The sequence below is a fragment of the Mytilus edulis genome, chromosome 5 (assembly GCF_963676685.1).
Source record: "Mytilus edulis chromosome 5, xbMytEdul2.2, whole genome shotgun sequence".
NCBI lineage: Eukaryota > Metazoa > Mollusca > Bivalvia > Mytilida > Mytilidae > Mytilus > Mytilus edulis.
This window is the reverse complement of record NC_092348.1, coordinates 90,748,611-90,770,296: the sequence shown is the minus strand read 5'-3', so window position 1 is coordinate 90,770,296 and position 21,686 is coordinate 90,748,611. Positions and strand designations below refer to the sequence as shown.

The 21,686-nt window shown below is 30.9% G+C and overlaps 1 protein-coding gene across 1 annotated transcript in view; it reads right to left on the bottom strand.

Annotated features, from left to right (window-relative positions):
* Window positions 1-21,686, bottom strand: part of LOC139525308 (endonuclease/exonuclease/phosphatase family domain-containing protein 1-like) — a 70,128-nt gene that overhangs the window by 25,911 nt on the left and 22,531 nt on the right. Inside the window, exons 2-7 of the mRNA XM_071320510.1 lie at window positions 7,899-9,257; window positions 4,641-4,692; window positions 3,841-3,948; window positions 2,557-2,685; window positions 1,342-1,477; window positions 677-730 (exon numbers count right to left, since the gene is read on the bottom strand). Of these exons, the coding sequence (XP_071176611.1) occupies window positions 677-730; window positions 1,342-1,477; window positions 2,557-2,685; window positions 3,841-3,948; window positions 4,641-4,692; window positions 7,899-8,833 (1,414 nt within the window). The 5' untranslated portion in view covers window positions 8,834-9,257. The remainder of the gene's footprint in view (window positions 1-676; window positions 731-1,341; window positions 1,478-2,556; window positions 2,686-3,840; window positions 3,949-4,640; window positions 4,693-7,898; window positions 9,258-21,686) is intronic.

Below are 21,686 nucleotides of genomic sequence, written 5' to 3'. Positions count from 1 at the left end.
ATGTCTTCAACGAGTTTATAATGGTTTTCCAACTTTCTGTCATTACGTTTCTTCCATGAAACTACGGTAAACATCGCAAATTGTGCCCAAGTTGTTGTATGCACATTTATTCAAAGATAATTGCCGACTGACCGATTCTATTTGAACGAATTAATGTTGATGATCATTAATGACCCATCCGATAAACGGATTACCTATAACAACAGATTATGACACCAGTTGTAACCATTGATTAGCTTGGGGTGGTAAACAAAGTCATAATCTTTTCCCCAGGTAAAATTTAGTAATTAGCGTATCATATCAATACGCAAATTAATATGCAATCGATCTTCAAAAAAGGCAGGGCGCCCTGGAAACTGTAAAAAGGGCACAGGGCGCCACTCGGAAAAGGGCGGGCGCCGCGCCCTCTGAAAACGGCCTAGCTGGAACACTGGAACAAGTGCAGTCCAAACTGTATTTCAGTATTTGCTATGGTTATTGTGTGATCTGATAGTTAAAACTAACTGATTACATGCTCTGATTACCAAGTAGATGTATGGAATTAATGTTACCACCAACCCAATGCAAGTCTTAACTTTAATTGAGACTTGTTGTTTGATTTGATTTGATATGTTCCTAGAGCTATGCATATTTTCCCTTTACCTTCATTTAAGAAACTCTGGCTTGCAATACATACCTTCTTTCTGTGGATCTAAATTGAAATCCCCTAACATAATAATATCTTCTTCCCCTGAAAAATTACATTATTATTAACAGAGCTGATAATTTCATTTGCATATACATGTATATATCATCTAATATTATTACTTCAGTACATCAAGTTTGTAGTCTTGTAAAATTATAAACTTTTGTGTCATCCATTATTTGCTGTGTACTCTTATGTTGTACAAGTATAAAGTTGTAAAATTAGTGAAGAGTAGAACTGTACATCAGGAATGTATGACTACTTTTATAATTATCATCCTATATGTGTGTTAAGAAGAAAATTGCAATTCTTTCATTTTTAAGATTTTGATGTCTCTATAATGACCCTTGGTGTCTATCTTTTTAATTTTTTATTTTTCAAAATATAATGGTTGGGTTTATGTTGTCAATTCTAAGTTTTCTGTGTAGTGTTTCTTCACTGGGGTTTTAAATTTGAAAATTTAACTGTCTCAAAGGAAAAATATCATATCACAGTTGATGCAGCAGGAATCTTTATATATTTGATGATACCCTTGTTTGTGTTTTGACTGTTCTTTGTTTTTTTCATTGTTTTCATATTTGACAATGGTATTGACTTGTGTTTCTTTGACTTATTAATTTTGATTGCCACATCTTCTCCCTCTATTTTGTATTTACCTGGATATTGTTGTTCTATGGCTTTGATCAATTGTGGTACTTGATCTATTTCTTCCTGAAGTCTGTTTAAGTCTTCATTAGCTAATCCTGTAGCCTTCATATGTACACTCACAACTATACAATCAAACTTCTTCATCTGAATAAAAGGTAATTCTTAATCAGTCATTCATCATTTTCAATACCAGACACTTTCATATCATTTTTTTTAAATTATTTTTTGTCATTTAAGAATTTTTGTAAAATAAAGTTTAATTTGCCAGCATCAAGAATTTATTTTATAGCTAAAAACTCAGCAAATATCGTTTATCGCTATATTTTGTGGATTTTCCCTTTAATTTTTTTGTGATAATTTTTCATATCATGCTCCTCGCTCGAGATAGAAAATTATCACTAGAAACTAAGGACGCCTGTGGAATTGCTAATGAAATTGACATGAAAATTTATAACAATGTCGTGATAGGTAAAATAGCAATAGCAATAAACAGGCTACCATTAGTCATCTCAACTCGATTGCTTTTCTTGCTTTCTCCGTCCCGGCTCAGACGAGAAAATCAATCTCGTTGAGATGATCAACGATAATCTATAAAAACATTAGTAGAGCCAGACAATGATTATTTGCAACCATTAAACGATAGATCAGAGCTGGTAACTGCTGAACCATAACACATGAGTTGATGTTATAATACATGTGTTATTATTAAAATAACAGATTAACTTCTTATTGTATTTGTGTTATTATTAAAATAACAGATTAACTTCTTATTGTATTTTCTATCATCAGAGATAATGCAAAACAAGTGATGATAAAACTTTGATGAAAACAACTGTGACATTGAAGCTATGAAATATTTCAATATTGTCCAATCACAACTGTATGTATACGAAAGAATTCAACAAATAATACTACTCAATGATTAAGAATGAATCCACAACAGGATATGTTAAACTATTTCACAACCTGTGGGAGAGGCTAATGGCTATTTATAAACGTATTTACACTTTTGGTATTGAGCTGAATTTTGTCTCCAAATGACCTTAGATCTGCTCCAAAATAGCCTTCTGACGCTTTTTTAATTTTGATGTCATAGTTTATGGGAACTTGTGTGGTTTTTCGTAATGACCTTTATTGTTTTAAGATCATGTTAAATTGCTGTATCATAGATGACTTAGATTTACAGATGGATATAAATTTTTAAAATACAACAATAATCATACCTTAAAAGTTCCAATAAATGGTGCCCTTGTGAATGGTTTAGGCGAGTTATCTGGTTTTTCCAGCAATGCTGAATGATTTAATGTTATCCCTTGTGAAACATCATACAGGAAGCCGTTATATTCATTACTCTGAAATATAAATATTAGTTATTTTTCCAATCTTTTTAAATGGTGCATTTAAACTTCTCAGAAACAATCAGCAGAACTCTTTAATTCATAAAAAGTCTTCTTTATAATATATTAAGTCAAAGACTTTCAATCATCGATAATATTACAAAAATAACAAAGTATGTTACATGAAGCTAACAGTTTTTGAGGTAAAATATCAAAATTACGTCTCATAATGCAATACCGCCAATAAGCGTGATGGTATATTTATTATCATTGTGCTTTCTGAATAGATTTACAATAGAATGTATGTATACAGTTAACGTTGTATTGTGATGCTATAATATTAGGGAACAGTCTTATTTCAAATTCCATGATCACCATGATATCTGGATAGATAGTAATGATTTTGTATCTTTAATAATCTCCCCATTATAGAATATTACCAATTCCACAAGGGGGGTTGTTTATCAGAAGAAATATTATATGAAATACTTGGATAAGATCTTATCTATAGTAAATATCTGATAAGATATACCACCTAAGTACAAACAAATTAACACTGATATAGTGGTACAATAACACACTTTTCTTAGGTAAACATAAATACCTAGTGACTTTGCTACAACAATCAATTTGTCAGTTCTAATTATACCTACAAGTATTAACTATAAATGCTACAACTAATGTTGTGAAAATACTCTATACTCCTCTATATTCTTAGTACAACTGTCTGGGTTTTAATTGCTGACCGAGATCAACAAACTGAAATCCACTACATTTGTATTGGATTCCAAAGATTCTTGCCACAAGAGAGGGGGTCAATCTCCCTACATTAGTATTGGCAGAATACTGACTACTATAGATTAAATACCATACAGCCAAATAGGCCACCAGCTATCCTTTTTATGTTCTCTTAAACACTTTAAAGGCATATAGTTATGCCTGAAATATCCAAATAAAAATTGATATTAACCAGTTTTTCAACACTTTGTACCTATATCTTTGGTCACTTTTTATTGAAACAATGAGAATTGCTCCCCTCTCGATTATTTTGTTTCCTTGGATGTTGGTAGTTGCAAGTTTGTGCAGCCTACCATTACCTTCCTAGTATTTATGGTAATTTGTACATGAAATATCCCTTCTAACCTATAATCAACCAGAATAGTTATATACCTGATACATCCTACCAGTAGCCTCTGATACCACAAACTTCCATTTTCCACCTCGACCTGACCACTTCTTTGTACATGGTAAAGATGCAGTATTTAGTTCTTCACATATCTGTATTGGAGAAAATTTATACAAGAGTTATCAACTTTATAATAAACAAGTGCAGTCCAAAAAAAATCTTTTTTTCTTTGCATAATTCCCAATTTTCTAATTTTGGCACTTATTACTTTTTAAATTCTTTCATTTTGTAATTTACAGTCGTCAACTTTTTGAATTAATTCCGACCCTATGTTTTCTGTTATTTGGTTGGGTTGTTGTCCCTATGTTTTCTGTTCTTTGGTTGGGTGTACGACGTTGTTATCTCTTCACACATTCTTCATTTCCATTCTCAATTTTATGTTGTTAGGGACGACATCAAAAGTTCAATGTAGGATAAAAAAAACTTAATTCACATAGTTTTTCATTGACCCTGATCTTTTGATGTCGCCCCTTACTGTAAGTTAAAAGTTAACTTGGGATAAACAAAATAGGAATGATAACACCTTCAAGACCTCATATTGGGTTTTTTAATAGAATATTTTTGTACTGGTTGATGCTGTTGAAATCCTATTAAACCTATAATCACCTATAATAAATTAAAATGCTTAATTTACAGTTTTCCCTTTTCCTACTACATAATGACAAGATCAAAGACCCACCACCACCACCACCACCACCAATCAAGTGATTGAATTGGTTGTGGTAGTACCAGTAAACAAGAGCCATGCTGTGCTAACTTCATTGTCCAATAAACATTTACAGACCTTTTCTAATGCTTTCTCATCAGCAAGTTCTTGGAATGCAATTAAACCAAATCTGAAATTAAAAAAAGAAGTAAACCTACAGAAATTTTTTTTTTTTAATATTTACCAATATTTACGATACATTCACTTAAACATCAATTCCATTCCATTCCTCCCCTCCTCATTTAATGATATGCCATTGATTACAGTTACTGACTTACTAAGCTGTTAATAACTGATTTAGGATCATGTCCTTACATAACCTATAAAATGTCTATAGCTACAACAACTTGGCAGTAAATCAAACTATATAATTATTACTTGCTAATCCTTCAGGTTCATCATGATGATATTACTACTTGAAAATTCATAGCAAGGTTCTGATATTATATATATAATACTGTATTGTTACCAGAGTGTTACTATAATATTAAAAGTAAAATTAACAAAACCATTTTTTTAACCTATATATCCCATTTAATCATTTCTAAAAGAAGAAAAAAGATGGTTAATTAGTAGTTTGCATTTGTATGAGAGATTTGATATATATTAATATTTTTCAGTAATTTAATAGAAATCAATTTAGAGTTTGTTCAATGTACATGCAAATGTACCATCTACATGTCCCTGACATTTGTTCATCTTCAAAATTTCCCCTGTGAAAATTTCACAAACTAATATATAATCAGTCTAACCATCACACTGCATCAGGACAATATATGAAAATTTATCAAATCTAAAACGGATGATAGAATGATTGCATGTACATTTCTTTATCAGTTGACCTTATCTGAATGTAATAAAATATTACTGCTTACATTTGAATAAATTTATAATTTCACAATCTGTCAGCTTTTACCTTCATGTAGACTAAATGAAGCCATAAATATGATACAGTGATTCAAAATTATATTACATAAATTAGGCCGATTTTTTGTCACTTGTCATTTCGGGACCTTTAAAAGCTGACTATGCCGTATGCAAGTATGGACTGTGTTCATTGTTGAAGGCCGTACAGTGACCTATAGTTGTTAACTTTTGTGTCTGTTGGTCTCTTGTGGAGATTTGTCTCAATGGCAGTCATACCACATCTTCTTTTTTATATGTACATCCAGAATGATACGAATTTTCATTACAAGTTTATGAAGAAGAAAAAAGACACCAAAAAACTTATAAATATTAAATTTAAAGCACATTAGTTTTTGAATATAACCATCATGCAAGGTTGACTACAGAAAAAATCAAATGTTTTACATAGGCTCAAAAATATGTGCATTATATGCATGTAGAGAAATTTCAAAAAAGGTCAGGATGAAAAGAATTCCATCAAAACTTTGTTCAATAATTATTTTTTTATTGTTACATGTATTGTATTAAGATTCTGTAACTAAAGACATCTCTTAGCTCTTTGTTTCATAGGAATCTTTTTTTAAGGTCATCTATCTATATACATTTGTAAACAGTGTAAGAGAAAGTAAGATAGGTTCAAGACCAAGTACAATGTACAAGTTTATTATAATCACCTGTAGACAGTGCTGGTATCAATTTATTCATATAAATATCATACATGTATTTAATTTCCCTGATTGTTCTTTCATTCTTAAAATTAACAATAAGTATACAATATCATTTATTGAAGTTTAAAAATATCTACATGTCAATGGCTATTAAAAAGTATCAAAATATTGAAGTTTAAAGTCTAAATATCAAGGATCAAATTTAATGACTGGATTGATTACAGCTAACAAACAAACAAAAATATTTAAATCCTATTTCATTTTCATCAACTTATTCATAAAATAACTGATCTAAATAATTAATATCTAAATGCTCTTTCGTATTTGAATGTAGATTGACCATTAATTTCTTTATGAATATTAACAATATTTATTAAAATGATAAAGTAAAGTTTGAAAGTACAAAAATATGTATTAGAGTTAATCAAATATTATCCCATCAGACTAGATGTCTAGATATTGAATCCTGCTAATTCTATCTCATGATATAAAAGCATTCTTTGTCATTTGGTCTCCGAAGATCAAGTGAAGATAAGAGTTGTGCATTAATTGGCAATCTTACCCCTTATTCACCATGTTCACATTTTTATATATATATAAACCTTTTCCACAACATATTCTAAATAAAACTTTTTGATTAACAGAAAATTGTGTATGAACAATGATGTGTTAAAAATTACAATATAAATATTAACAGATAAATGAAAGTGATGCCACCAAAATTTAAAGTTAATCTGTGTTTTGTGGTAATATGCATTGTGTATAAGTTTCATAAAATTTGGTTACGACAAACTGAAGTTAGAAAACAGAAACCAATTTTGGGACGGATGTACGAACATACATACAGATTGACAAGGGTACCAGTAAAACTTAATGCCCCCTCCGCTACCGTGGGAGTATAATAAAAATAGTCAGTTTGAACACTAGCTTTCAAAATCTACACATAGATATTTAAGGTGGTACTCAACACCTTAACTAAAATTAATTTGGCTCGTTTAATTTTCTTAAAATTTTGACACAGTATTTACTATGACCCTTTGACAAAAATATAAAAAAAATTAAAAAAATTGAACCAACCGTTTGATCAGAAAAATTACACTGGTTATATAGCAGTTTGACAAAAACTTATTTTGATCATTGAGAAGCTTAATATTCCCTTAACAACCCAACGTCATTAAAACATTCTGCTGATTTTACAGAGTTATCTCCCTGTAGTGTTAGGTACCACCTTAAATAAGTCCCCAGCTGGAAGTAATTTGTTTGTTTACATGTAATGCCAAAAAAATAAAGCTAAAGGGCAACTAGATGTAAATATCAAGTATTTACCAATGTTTCAATTATCACATGGTATTTTAATCATGTTAATCACATTGGGTTATGAGAAAATTGTCACGTTTTAAATCTGCTTAGTGGGAAAAGTTTCTGATACAATATACATTGTATAGTATATGCACATAAATATTAAGTAATTATAAACTATACACCTCTCTTGCTGGTGTTGAGTGGGGCATGTTTCCAAGTAATTTTTTTTGTAAACTAGTACAAGATGTCACGATCTTTGGCCACCACAGGTTCAACAGAGAGATGGAGGAATTTTATGGTTTATTCATTAATTATTGAAGTCTCCATCTCAAAAAAGAGAGGAAATGACTCAAATTAAGATGAATTCTAAACTTTTGCTTTAAAATGATGATATGTGGCATGGGCTCAGTTGATACAATATTGTCTTACAACCATGATATAATTTTTGTGACAAACTTACCCATTTTCTAGAATTGTCATACAAATGACCTCTTTAACTCCGGGATTATTAGCTTTTTCTTCATCGAATCGTTCCACATTCCAACTAGCTATCCTCACAACACCTTTGTTTTTATGTTTAAAATTAAATGGTGCCACTTTTGGTCTAGAAGATGATCTAATGATAGGTTCTAAAATATCTAACATATTCTCTGTGGACTCAGATAAATGTCTGTTCGTACATGTAGTTGTGTTTAAAGATGATGAGTTTGAATTAGAATCGTCTTTATGTGTGACATTGCCATTCATGAATGTTTGGTCCTCAGAATCATCCAAGCAGACTTGATATCTTATTGCACTTAAAATACTATTTCCAATGCCCTTCACTTTCACAAGGTCATCTATAGATTTAAAGGGTCCTTTTTTATCCCTGTAAGTTACTATATTCTCAGCAAGACTTTGTCCAACACCATTAATTTTCATTAACTGGAAAACATTTGAAGAATTTATATTCATTTTTGAATTCCCATTTTTCTTTTTCACCGAATCATTTGTAAAAACTTCAAAATCTTTATTACTTCCACTTAACGAACTTCCCCCAGAATTCCCCTCAGTTGTACTCGTCATTCTTTTCACAGAAACACAAACTTCATTTCTTATTGTGTTCAATTTTGCAGCACCAACACCTGAGACAAGAGCCAAGTCCTCAACTTTTTTAAATCCTCCTATTTGTTTTCGATACTCAATGATGTTCTGTGCCGTTGCACGGTTTATTCCAGGAAGTGTCATCAGTTCTTCTTCCGCTGCATAATTGATGTTGATCATGTTTTGTGGAGTTTCATCCATCATAGACATATTAAAAGTTGCACTTAAGTTCCTTCTGTGTTTTTTAAGCTTTTTGTTGTCATGATCATAATCCCGATTTTTGGGGATGCAGCAGCTATTGACGGCCCCCATTGTTAAATATATTTACTGCAAGGTATTGATTAATAATTTTTTTTCAAACAACTAAATCAATCCTTGTTTATGATCTTTTCATTATGAAAACAGAAAACTTAAGTAATTGAAAGCGAAATCGAAGCGATATGCACAGGAACTAAATCCGTTGAAAAATGTTTATTATCAGCAAGTTTTCCATGTTAAAAACCTATTCATTCACAGGTATATTATAATCCATATGATACCTTATTCATTATTTAAATTTTTACCCATCAGGTAGATTGTTACTGGTATCTCCTGCTGAAATTTACAATACCTGTCGCGTCTCCCTTGTAATTAGCCTCCATCAAAGTGTTAATATTATGACAAGCCTCTTTAAAAATTGACCTTGTTTTACTTCCAGATAACCTTCTACCATTTAAATCAAGGATTATCAACTGACCTACAAAAAAGAAAATATTTGATTAAATACCAGTGGTCATTTAAGGACAGATAAGACCACATATATATACTTCTACATGGAGTTGTTGATTTAATACATGTTAGTGGTCATAATCTTTCAATGAAGTAGAATTTACTCTAGCCATTTGGCTATTATATGGTACACAGAACGATATCTTTTGTTGTTTTCTAACATAAAAATAAGGTATAATGAGTTCATTTTAATTGATTTTAACAGTTCATTTAAACAAACTCAGCGGAATGTGTTATGATTACCTTTAAGACAACTATTGACCAGAGTTGGAATGATGTTGATTTAAACAACTATAGGTCACTGTACAGCCTTCAACAATGAGCAAAACCAATACTGTATAGTTATTAGTTTTTATTTAAACACTGTCCCTGAAAAGGGATACTGAGGCTGAGCACCAACAAATATATTTAACCCTGTCAAAAGTTACAATGATCCTGTGTCTTGCCAGGAACTTAATAAAGTGGCTGTCGTTATAAAGTTATAACAATAAACATGTAAATCAGGACAATCCCGCTCCTAGTGGTACTAAGTGACAAAAATAAAATACATTGGATTTGAAGTCAATAGAATACGATGGAACAATTTATAGTAATATACATGTATTATATAATGATATTGTGCAAACATCGTTGTGTTGTGTGCAAACAAGAACAAATATACCTAGATATCTCTAAAATCTCACCAATTCTTCCAGTCAGAAAAGACACTTTTATTCATGCAATGAAAACAGGTCATGTATGTTATATAAAAAAAACTTACTTTGAAATTTATTTCCTGTCTATCAGGACATGTGTAAATATGATTAACGCAGAAACGTATGTTAATTATTCCATCACTGCTTCTCTATGGAAATTTTTTTAATTAGAAATTTTGTTACTGTCCAATTAACTTAGTCATGAACTCTGTGTTATTATTTACTCATGTGTACTCAACTGACCTCAGGTAACTCATTATTACCTAGTTAACCACAATAGAGGAATGTTGAGGCTGTTGAGTGAAACAACTGACTTGTTTTCTAGCACATCAAAAGCAACAGATCACGATTCTCCTCTGTTTAAACACTTACACTCACTGCATGACCTGGTTTTTCAGTCATGAAGTTAAAAATAACCTAGTTTCTTCTGACAGTCAGACTTTGACATTTTTAAGTTTTAATGTAAAACCACCATGACCACAGTTACAAAAATGTTGCATAAAAAAAATAGAACATATCCGTTCAATAGAATAGTGGCTCTTTTCACAAAAAATCTTAAGAGTAAACATACTCAGAAGTAATAAACATTTCAGTATAACATACAATAAATTTTAAGTGTTTAAAATAAAGATGTTTTATTTGTCTTTTTCTTTTCCTTCTTGTATTCAGTGTTCTCCCCAGGGCTGTTTGACATCATAGTAATGTGATGCTATAATCTTAAATGTGATGCTATCTGAAGTGGATTTCTTATAGATTATGTTATGGATGTGATGCTATAATTTTTAGAAACAAGATGGTATTTCAATTTGTCCTGTTTACCAGGATGTTAAATTAAATATCTGGGGAGAACACTGTGTATTTGAGGAGTAAAATAACCTTTCAATAGTTTTGTCACCATCTCATTGATATTTCCAAAACATTTCCTTAATATCAGATTCAATAATAGTTGTCTTAATCTTTTCTTTACTTTTATTCTCATTAATTACCTGCACATACATTTTGCAAAAAAGAATGATAATAAAAAAACTTCCCAACAATGGCCAAAAAAAGTGTTTCAATCAATATTGTAACAGTTAATTCAATTACTTAAATATATAGTCTTATACATGTAAGATAAAATATGTACATCACTGTGCTTAAACGGCTGTGGGTAACTTAAGTTACCCACAGCCCAAGATGGCGGACTCTGAACTCGTTGATATTTAATTCATACAAAATCTACCTATTGCAACGTTTTTCATGCAGAATGTAAATATTTATAGGATTCTTGAATAAAGAAATCACTAACAATTGCCATAAGTTTATTAATTTAGAGTTCACTAAAGCGCAAGGCCAACTTTAAAAAAAGCATCAGACGTCCATAACTTTTTGATCGAAACTAAGCAGACGTCCGTAACTTTATTTGCAGATGTGGGTAACTTTTGATTCAAAATTTTAACATTTATAATTTCAACAATTTAAAGACAATTTACATCATAAAACCCCTTATTTGTAACTTACACGGCCGTTTATACTGCTCATTCACCACCAAATGTGATTTCATTAACGCATCATACTTACACAACGGAAGTTTTATGTGGGGTTTGTGGTACTCGATCCTGGTTATTGTTTGAACTTTTATTAACTAATGTGTGTCTTATCGACGTTTTTCGCTTCAGACCAAGGCTTTTTCATACTCTTTAATGTTTTGAGTTTAATTATCTGTTTGCGGTTTACCTTCACCTCTGTTTCTTTTTATGTGTATTTTGATGAATACTCTTTGACGCAGCTCGGTATTTATACATCCCACCAGTTACTTATAGAGTTATGATTTTTTTAATATGTTTCCTAGTATGTTTTTTTTTTCTCTCTTTGTATGTTATCAGGGGTTGTTATACTTTTAAATTACCCTGTTGTCTTACGTAGTTATTTATATTTTTATATGCTATGTCTAATTGTTACACTATGTTGACTGCTCTTTTCCTTTTATTGTCACTGACTTTTACCTATTGTGTCTTTTAGTTTTATTCAGTTTAATGAGATTTAATGCAACTTGCATACAAATGAAATATGCAGCTAGCTGTAAAACTAGGTTTATTCATTTATACAAAATGTCCTTTCTTCAAGTTTTCCCATTTACTGCAAATCTTGGCCAGCGTGTCACAATATCATGGGGATGAGAGAAAAGTTTTTTTGGCTTTTTCAAAAAGACGGAAAGAAGTTTGTGCACTGAAGTCTCATATAGTCTATCCACTGCCTGGGCAATTTGGGTTCCCCTCCAAAATCCTGGATTCACCCTACCCTTGTCGTTGCTTGCAGAAAATCAGTAGGTGTATACACGCTACATGTATGTGTAAAAAATACTTGTGTAGTCTACTTGTTCAAAAATAAAAATAAACAATGATGTTTCAACATTTTATCTGCAATGATCGGAAACCACCCTCCGAACTAGACGAGTCGGGTACCCCGACGTTATACAAAATGAGACCTGAGTTTTGCGGATTTATCATTATTTTTTTCATATTTTTCCCAATTTTGTCTTCCATCGATACAATGAATTATATCATACTAGACATCTACTTCGTTTTGTGAATATGTATTCGATGCAATCTCTATTATAACTAAGTTTAAACATTACATCCACGTATGTCGATTCTTTGAAAGTTACGGACATCTCTATTGGTATGATAAAAAAAGTTACGGACAAGTTGTTTTGAAGTTACGGACAGCCTAAGTATTTTTTTCAAATCGTGCTGTGATCGTTTATTTTGTAGAATTTAATTACCTGTCCAGTTTAGGGGTTTCCCTAAACGATTGATAAAACTTTTAAATTCAGTTGTTTAATTGATGCATTCATGGCATTGTTATTCTATAGAAGAGAAGTATCTAACCGACGCAAGGCGGCTCCATCATGGGCTGTGGGTAACTTAAGTTAACCACAGCCGTTTAAGCACAGTGTTCATGTAGTTTGTGTCTAATATCAATTGATTCTGGGTACCAAACATTTCTTTTAAGTTTTGGATTAACAAATTAATAATTTGTTTAAAGTTTTGGATTAACAAATGATGTGTACTTTCTCACCATAGATGATAGGTACAATGTAATTATAAACCAATTCTACTTATACTTGTAAGTTCATCTCCATGTAAGTTAGACAAAGATGACAATATTTTTTTTTCATTTATTAAGTCTCAAAATTGGTCTAGTATATGATATAATGACATTGTACTTCATTTTTTAAATATCAGAAAGTATTCAACATACTGTCTCAGTTTTGAAATTAAATACATTAATACCCTCATTATACATTCACACTGATTTACTTACATATAGTTGATATAGATGTAATTAGATCTCCAGACACTCTACAAATGAAAAGGCCTCTCATTCATAACTTATAATATTAACATACACTGGTTGAAGTTTATCATATGACTGACAATTGACATTACTGTCAGTCGACATTGATTCTTGAAAGTTTATGTTAGAGTGAAACAAATGCAAGTACTTTCCTGGAATAAACTTCTACGCCTACATAAGGGTTTATGTAGCCATGATTAAAGTAATTTAATTCTGCCTAAAAATAGAAACTGTTTATCTAAAAAAAAATTTTTTGAATATATTCAATATGCATGATATGACTGGTCTTTATTGAAAAAAATCTTTTCCAACAAGAAATTGATGATGACGTTCATGTCCTTTTTAGTCACATGTGTAATTTAAGAAATTAGAGATGTATCAAGTGTTTTAAAAACAAATGTCATTTATGTGTGACCCACATTAAACAAACTTTCTGAACTAATAAATCTATTTAATAAAGTGTCATTATAAAATATATATGTATTGATAATATTGTCCATTTTTATATATAGGAAAATTCCACAAATCAGTAAATACTAATTCAATATAAAAAAGAAGATGTGGTATATATATGATTGCCAATGAGACAACTCTCCACAAGAGACCAAAATGACAGAAAGTAACAATTATAGGTCACTGTACGGCCTTCAACATGAGCAAAGCCAATACCGCATAGTCAGCTATAAAAGGCCCCGAAATGACAATGTAAACCAAATCAAACGAGAAAACAAATTTATATAAAAAAATGAACAAAAAAAATTTGTATGTATAAACAAACGCCAACCACTGAATAACTTGTTTCAGTCTTATACTTTTGTTTTTTTTCTGTCGGTCATGGCAACTTGTAGTCTTGTAATAAAACTATTCAGAAAAAAGTCATTTCTAAATTAAGTTTTTCTGAGAAATCAATATTTTTGTCTGATTCAAATATACTCCACTGGACATTCACATAGACTAAGTGCATAAAATGATTTTCACTAGAAAAGTTAGTGAAAATTTAAAACTTGATGCAGACTGGGTGTATTTCAGGTGGTGGTAGGTGTCCTAAACATATCATTATTGATCACAATAGTAACTTTATCAAGAGTCCCTCCTACACCTACTCAGGATCTATACAATGTGATTTAAATGAGTCACTGTTTAACAGTTCTTTATACACCCATAAAATATAAATATCAAATAAATTTTTGCTAATTTTGCCAAAGCAGGCACTTGACATGAAAACCACATCTATTAAAAACTGAGGAGAATGTTACTAAGCTGAAAAACTTGTGTCTGAACTTATTTATAAGTCATGATAATATCTACCATTCTAAGACTTATAAATATGCATATACCTGTTGATACTGTTTATAATGCTTTTTTGTCATTTTTTATTTATACGGATCTTGTCTGTACACCAGCTTTGATTATTTGTAATATCTTCACTTATTCTTACAACATTTGTATAAACTTCAAGATTATAAAAAACCGGTTTTTTTCTAAAGTGAACATTGATTGGTTAAATATTTCTCAGTCATGTCCTGTTTTTGAATTTGTTTGTTAGCTTTTTGGTCATGAATGTTTGTCTCTAATATTTAATTAACTGTGCATTTGTATTCAGATATCGCAGATCAAATTTATTCGTTCATTGTTTAATCATACGTTTTTTGATTGAGTTAAGTCTGCCAATTGATATTTTATCGTATGTTTTTCTTTGTTGTGATGTTATGCTATTGTTTCAGAAAAAGGGAGAAGGTTTGGATCCATTAAAACGTTTAATCCCGCTGCAAATGTTTGCACCTGTCCTAAGTCAGGAATCTGATGTACAGTAGTTGTCGTTTGTTTATGTAATATATACGTGTTTCTCGTTTCTCGTTTTGTTTATATAGATTAGACCGTTGGTTTTCCCGTTTGAATGGTTTTACACTAGTAATTTTGGGGCCCTTTATAGCTTGTTGTTCGGTGTGAGCTAAGGCTCCGTGTTGAAGGCCGTACTTTAACCTATAATGGTTTACTTTTTAAATTGTTATTTGTATGGAGAGTTGTCTCATTGGCACTCACACCACATCTTCCTATATCTATATAGTTTGTGCCATAGCAGATCAAAACTTTCTTTGAAAAGGATTGAAAATGGAGTTTTAAAAGTCATTTCATTTTAAGAAGTAATGCAATTTTCACCTTATCTTATATATTTACAGGATAAAAATCCAAATATTGATGACCAAAGTAACCAAGTGACTCAAATATTCATGACTTCAAGAGATTTTAAAAAAAATGTTTTTGAAGGATTTTTCAACAAAATTTCCTATATATATATATACAAAAATCAATAACTTTTTCAGTGCAATACATCAATGATTCATTGATAAAAATTTTGATAAAATGTTGATTTTTTTTAATTTTTTTGTCATTTTTTAAATCAAAGGACATCCTGAACCATAATGAATTATTTGTATTTAAAAGATAAAACATAGCTTTATAGGTTTATTTAATTTATATTTTGGTTAAAAATGTTTTCCTCATTTCTTTTTTTATAAAGTCTCACAATTGACTGAAAACTTTGTGAATTGCAACTTTTATACATATTTTTTAAGCATTTATTCAGTTAAAATTTTTATAAATTTAACCAGAGACATATCTTTCAATTGTATTATATGTCTCTGATTTCACTAAAGAATTTATGCAAAAAAAAAAAAAAAAATAGGGAATGTGTCCATAGGACACAAATGATACCCTCGCTTGAATATCATATAAGTTATAAAGTGACATAAATGAAGAACAGTAAAAGTGATGCTACCTAAATTTGTACTTGATCTGAATTTTGTGGTAATAAGTATAAGTCTCATAACATTTGGTTGAGGCAAACTAAAGTTAGAGAACGGATATTAAAAATTAAGCTATTTTGGTTAAATCAAAGAGCTGAAAGCTCTGAAGAAAAATGACGCCACTGTCTCTAATATTGGGATAGTTTTTATGCAAGTCTTGATTTTCACATACCGTAATTAGTTTAACAATGCAACATGTCTCGTAAGCATATAATTGATATTCGTATATGTGTGTGTGTGAAGTGAAGGTGCCAACTGGCTGGGTTTTTTTTAAGACAAATGAATAGGTCAAGACTACCTGAATTGTACAAATAAATACCGTAGAAAGGCTTCTATATTTCTCACTGGTACATAGGCTGAATCCGGGTCCGTTCGCGCCCATTCACGTTTGCGCCAACTCATGTTCGCCCCTTTTCACTTTCACACCCTACATGTTCGTAACTAATCTTAATTGGTTTTGTGTTTAATAACTCTGTAAGCAAGTGTTTTCTTATAAGTATAATTGTTGTCATTGTCTCAAAATAAAGTGAGACAGCATTTTTTTTTTGTGTTGAATAAATCTTAATCATGTTTTGGATAGCGTATTGTTAAAGATAATAATAATCCTTTCTAAATAAAGTGGTATTTTGTCAACGTTTTATTTAGCGTTGAATAACTCTTAATCATGTTTTGGTCAGTGTATTGCTATACTTTGTTTCATTGACCTCTTTCATAATGAAGTGAGATTCTGACTAATTTTTTTTCTGTGTGTTTAATTTTATCATGTTTTGGTTATAATAGTGGATTGCTATATTTTGGTTCCTATATTTTATTGTTTCAGATCAAAGGGCTTAAAAACAATTATCTTTTGTGTTTTCCTTTAAAATCTTCAATGTTTTACTCATACCAAGCTATAAATACATTCAGTATTTACACCAAAGCAATTTAAAACAACAATCATGATTTTCCAATTATTCAACTTGAATTTGAATTAAAATTGGGCGCGAATGAGTAGAGTGCGAACGGACCTTGGGTGTGAACGTGCGAGGTGCGAAAGTGTATTGGGCGCAAACAGACCTGATACCACATAGTCTGAACCCCCTTCTCCCACAAAATATGAAGTAAATTAAAAACAAATTGTTCAGAGAACAATTGAAGTCTTTCCACTAGAAAAGATCTATTTTTATATTGAAATATGAAAAATCAGTTTAAAATGTTAGTTTCTTATGGCTTTATGACGTCCTATTAACCTATGACCTTGACCTCAATTTCAAGGTCACAAACCATGGACCTTGAATCAAAATATCCTAGGTCTTTAATATGTTTGGTTAATGAGTACTACCACTTCATAGGCGGATCCAGGGGGGGGGCCCTGGGGGGCCCGGGCCCCCCCTTTCGTGGGAAAATTTGGTTGATTATATAGGGAATCATTGAAGCATGACTGGAGCGGGCCCCCTCTTAGGTCAGTCAGCGGGCCCCCCCTTAGGAAAAGTTCTGGATCCGCCACTGCACTTGACGCGTAATTTTAAATGTAAGATGGACAAAAACTCCCTTTTATTGTATGCGCAGCCTTTCAACCAAAATATACAAGTAAGGACATGTAAAATTATTTGTCAAAATGTCATACGGTATTTGAAAAGAAGGGAAAATAAGCCAAAATCAAAATTTATAATATGACCTTGACCTTTGACATTGACCTCATTTTCATTTTAAGTACCAATGACCTCATGAAGACCCTAGGTCTCTATCAGTTATGGTTTACCAGTTGAAAATGCATATCGCTTGAATCAAATGAAAAAGGGGGAATAACTCTCATATGGAGTCCCCATAGAGCTATGGTTCAAACGAATATTCTTATCCTTAATATGTAACGAGCAATTTGGTAAAATAAAATCTTTTACGGTTACGAAGGAGAGGTGGCCACAAGAAAAACAGTGTTTGGGGAGATAACTCTTACAACGTAATGTATTTTGTTATAATTACATTTGATATATGTTTCATTATAATACTAACTGCACATCACATGTTATTCCTCAAGCAATTGCATCACTCAATAAAACTTTTCATTCATGATAACACGTGGTCCCACAATAAAGTGCACAGATGAATTGAATAAAAAAGTTATAAAATTCGTGTTTTCATGATCCTAGCTAAAAAAAGTAATTATAAGTATTGAATGTTTCTTTTTGTAACCTCATAGGGTTGCAAAAGCATTGACCGTTTGCACATTTTTAGAATGTAGCGCTTACGCTTACGCGCTTCATACAAAAAGTACTTCGGTCAACGCTTTTACACCTCAATGAATTTACAAAAAAAAAGCATTCAATACTTAAATGCAGTTGTAAATTTTTAAAGCAAAAAGAGTTAATACTAACTTTCACTTTTTTGGATGTTCATGTACATTTTGTATGTATTTATTTTTCTCAACTACATGAATTTTTTGGTGTATTTTTAATGATATATATGAGTAGTCAAAATAATTATTACGTCTGGCAAGGCTTTTTAAATTTTATTCTGGGACACCTTCCTATGACCACAAGGCTATGTTAATTTTTTTCTGGGACGCCTTCTTAGGAAGCCTTCCTACGAACGTCTTAGGAAGGCGTCCCAGAAAAAAATAAAATAGTCTTGTCAGACGTCATTATTATTTGGACTAATACATGAGATATTAGATATTTTTATGCATTATTTAACCAGTTGAGTCTTTTACAGGATTGTTTGTTTAATGCTGTTTAAACATTACTGAAAAAAAACCACCTTAAATTTGCTAATTATTTGGCATTAAAGTTTGATTTATTGAAAGGGACTCATAGTTTTCCATTTAATTTTAATAATTGTCTAATGGTTAAAACAATAGCTTCGTTGTTTACTTTTATACACAACAACATATTCACTTTGGTTTCGTTGTTTACCTAATATTCACTATGTACTTGGTAACAGTTATTAATTAATTAAATAGAAAATATTATAATAAATATTATTGGAAGCCGAATTGACGTCAAATAGGTGCCGATTTGACTTGAAGCCAATTTAACCAGGTGCCGACTTGACTTGTACGTTTCAATTCCTCTGCGATCGTTTGCGGTATTTTCTTGAGAAAACCTATTTTCCATCATCAAAGAGAAGAAGAAACTGCTTGAAATGATTCCCGAACGCTTCGTGATTGTTAAAATAAGTTTAATTCACTCAAAAAACAATTTTAAAACTTGCGATGTTTAATTCTGTATTCTGTTTAAACAGGAAGTTTCAAAAGCACGTGTAAAAGAAGAAATTAACCGGTGAGAGTGGAAATCCGTACATAACATATATCACTATAGTACGACTTTTAAAGCAAAACAGTTTCATCCTTTTGTAAAACAGTCTTTAATATACCTATCACATTAATGTTTGAAGGGTCTTAAGCTTATTCAAACCATATAAGTCGGTATGAAACACCAAAACGGAATGATAATAACCGATTACGTTTTGTAGTTTACAAAATTCTGGACTGGTTCCTGTCAAACTACAACACTTTGTTCGACTGTAGTGGAATACAAACAGAAACCAGTTAGTTTGTAAACTGGTTCCTGGCTGATTACTACACAATGCTCATGCATAATGATAAGGAACACAAGCACATTCCAGTTTGTATTGAAATTAGTAAATACGAAACCAAGCGCGGTAGGCAGAGAAATCAGGTCGGCAGTTATGGAACAATGACTGCGTCATTTTCCAAAAAGGAGCATAACTCAAGAGAGTAAAAGTGGCGCCACCCAATTTAAAAACTTAATCTGTATTGTGTGGTAATAAGCATTGTGTGTAAGCTTCATAACATTTGGTTGAGGCTCACTTAAATCAGAGAAAGATTACAAAATGTTCAGTAATTTTTCCATTTGTAAAGGGACATAACTCTAGAACAGTTAAAATGACATCACCCAATTTAAAACTTGATCTGTATTATGTGGAAATTAGCATTGTGTGTAAGCCTCATAACATTTGGTTAAGGCAAACTAAAGTTAGGGAATGGAAACCAAACGAATGAATGGACGTACCGAATGTATGGACGTACAGATGGACAAGGGTAGAAATAGTTATCCTAATTATGCACACAGGTAGATCAAAGACATCTTGTCTCATCTCACTTGACACCACTATTAGGACTACTGTCATTGACTAATAGTAACGTACTTAAAAATGTGTCTTTATTCATTTCAAAGTTAACTAAAATATTATTATATTAAAATATTTTAATATAAAGTAAAGTAATTTTCTATATATTTCATTTCTATTTAATTGTATGTGATTGTATTTTGTAATTTACCTCTTGTTTCACATGTCAATGTGAAGGAGTGTTTTTAAAATAAACCATATTGTATTGTACATGTATTAGTGTTTTATTACATTTTTCTGATAATTGTCTTCCCCTTTACCCCCCCCCCCCCCCCAAAATCAGTTACCAATCAAATGGTAATTTTTGAAATCTCAAGAAGAGATTTTATATGAATTTATAGGGTTAAATATACTTACCATGAAATTACATTTATATTATATAGAATATGTTTGCTTTCACAACATGTTCTCATCGCAATTAACTAGGTGATTAAAAATTACATCCATGAGATGTACTCACCTATGTCATAGTTCACCTGTGTAACATACACTAGCTTTAGTTTTAATTTGTCGTTTAATTGAATAATTTCAATTAAGTGAACAAAAAACTGAATTTATTCCAGGGGTGGTGGTGGATTGTGGTAAGTATATTTAACCCTATAAATTCATATAAAATCTCTTCTTGAGATTTCAAAAATTACCATTTTATATGAATTTGGTTAAATATACTTACCATGAAATTACATTTATATTATATAGAATATTTACTGATTAACAAGCAGTATTTCATTTGGTGGAGGATAAATTCTCTCACACACATACAATTTCAACATATAAAGAATTATGTGAAATTTTTTAAAAAGTAACTCCATTAAATTTTGTAAATACGGATATTAGTAAAAACCGAAATTACTGAATTTATTATACAATGAAGCTATGCTGCATAACTATATGTATCAATGGCAAACTTTGCAGATTGTATAAATACAAGTATGCAAAATTAATAGACTTGATGTAGAGTTGTCTCAATGGCACTCACATGTATATATATACCCCATCTTTCTATATCTGATGAATAAATAATCTGCAGGTCAGTATAGAAATAATTATCTTAAAGCTCCTTCATTATGAGCTAAATGTGTTGTAATATTTATGCAACAGTAAATAAGCATTTATTTCTGAATAGGTTGTTCTTGTTGCTTGTACAAATCGACAAGAACTAATCCAACCTTAATTTCATTACTTTCCACTTTGAAGCTTAAGTTTATTTGGAAACATTATTACCTTTCTTTAACTTTCCATTGTTTTCTCTATATTAATATTATGAATAACAGATAATATATGATTGCTGTCGTCTTTTGATAACCTGATCAATATCACATCTTTCGAAATAAATTCTTTTCTACTTAATTAAAGAATTATAATCAATTAAAATATACTTTGTAAATAGGTGTCCTTAATACAATCAAAGTTTATTAAAGACTCAAA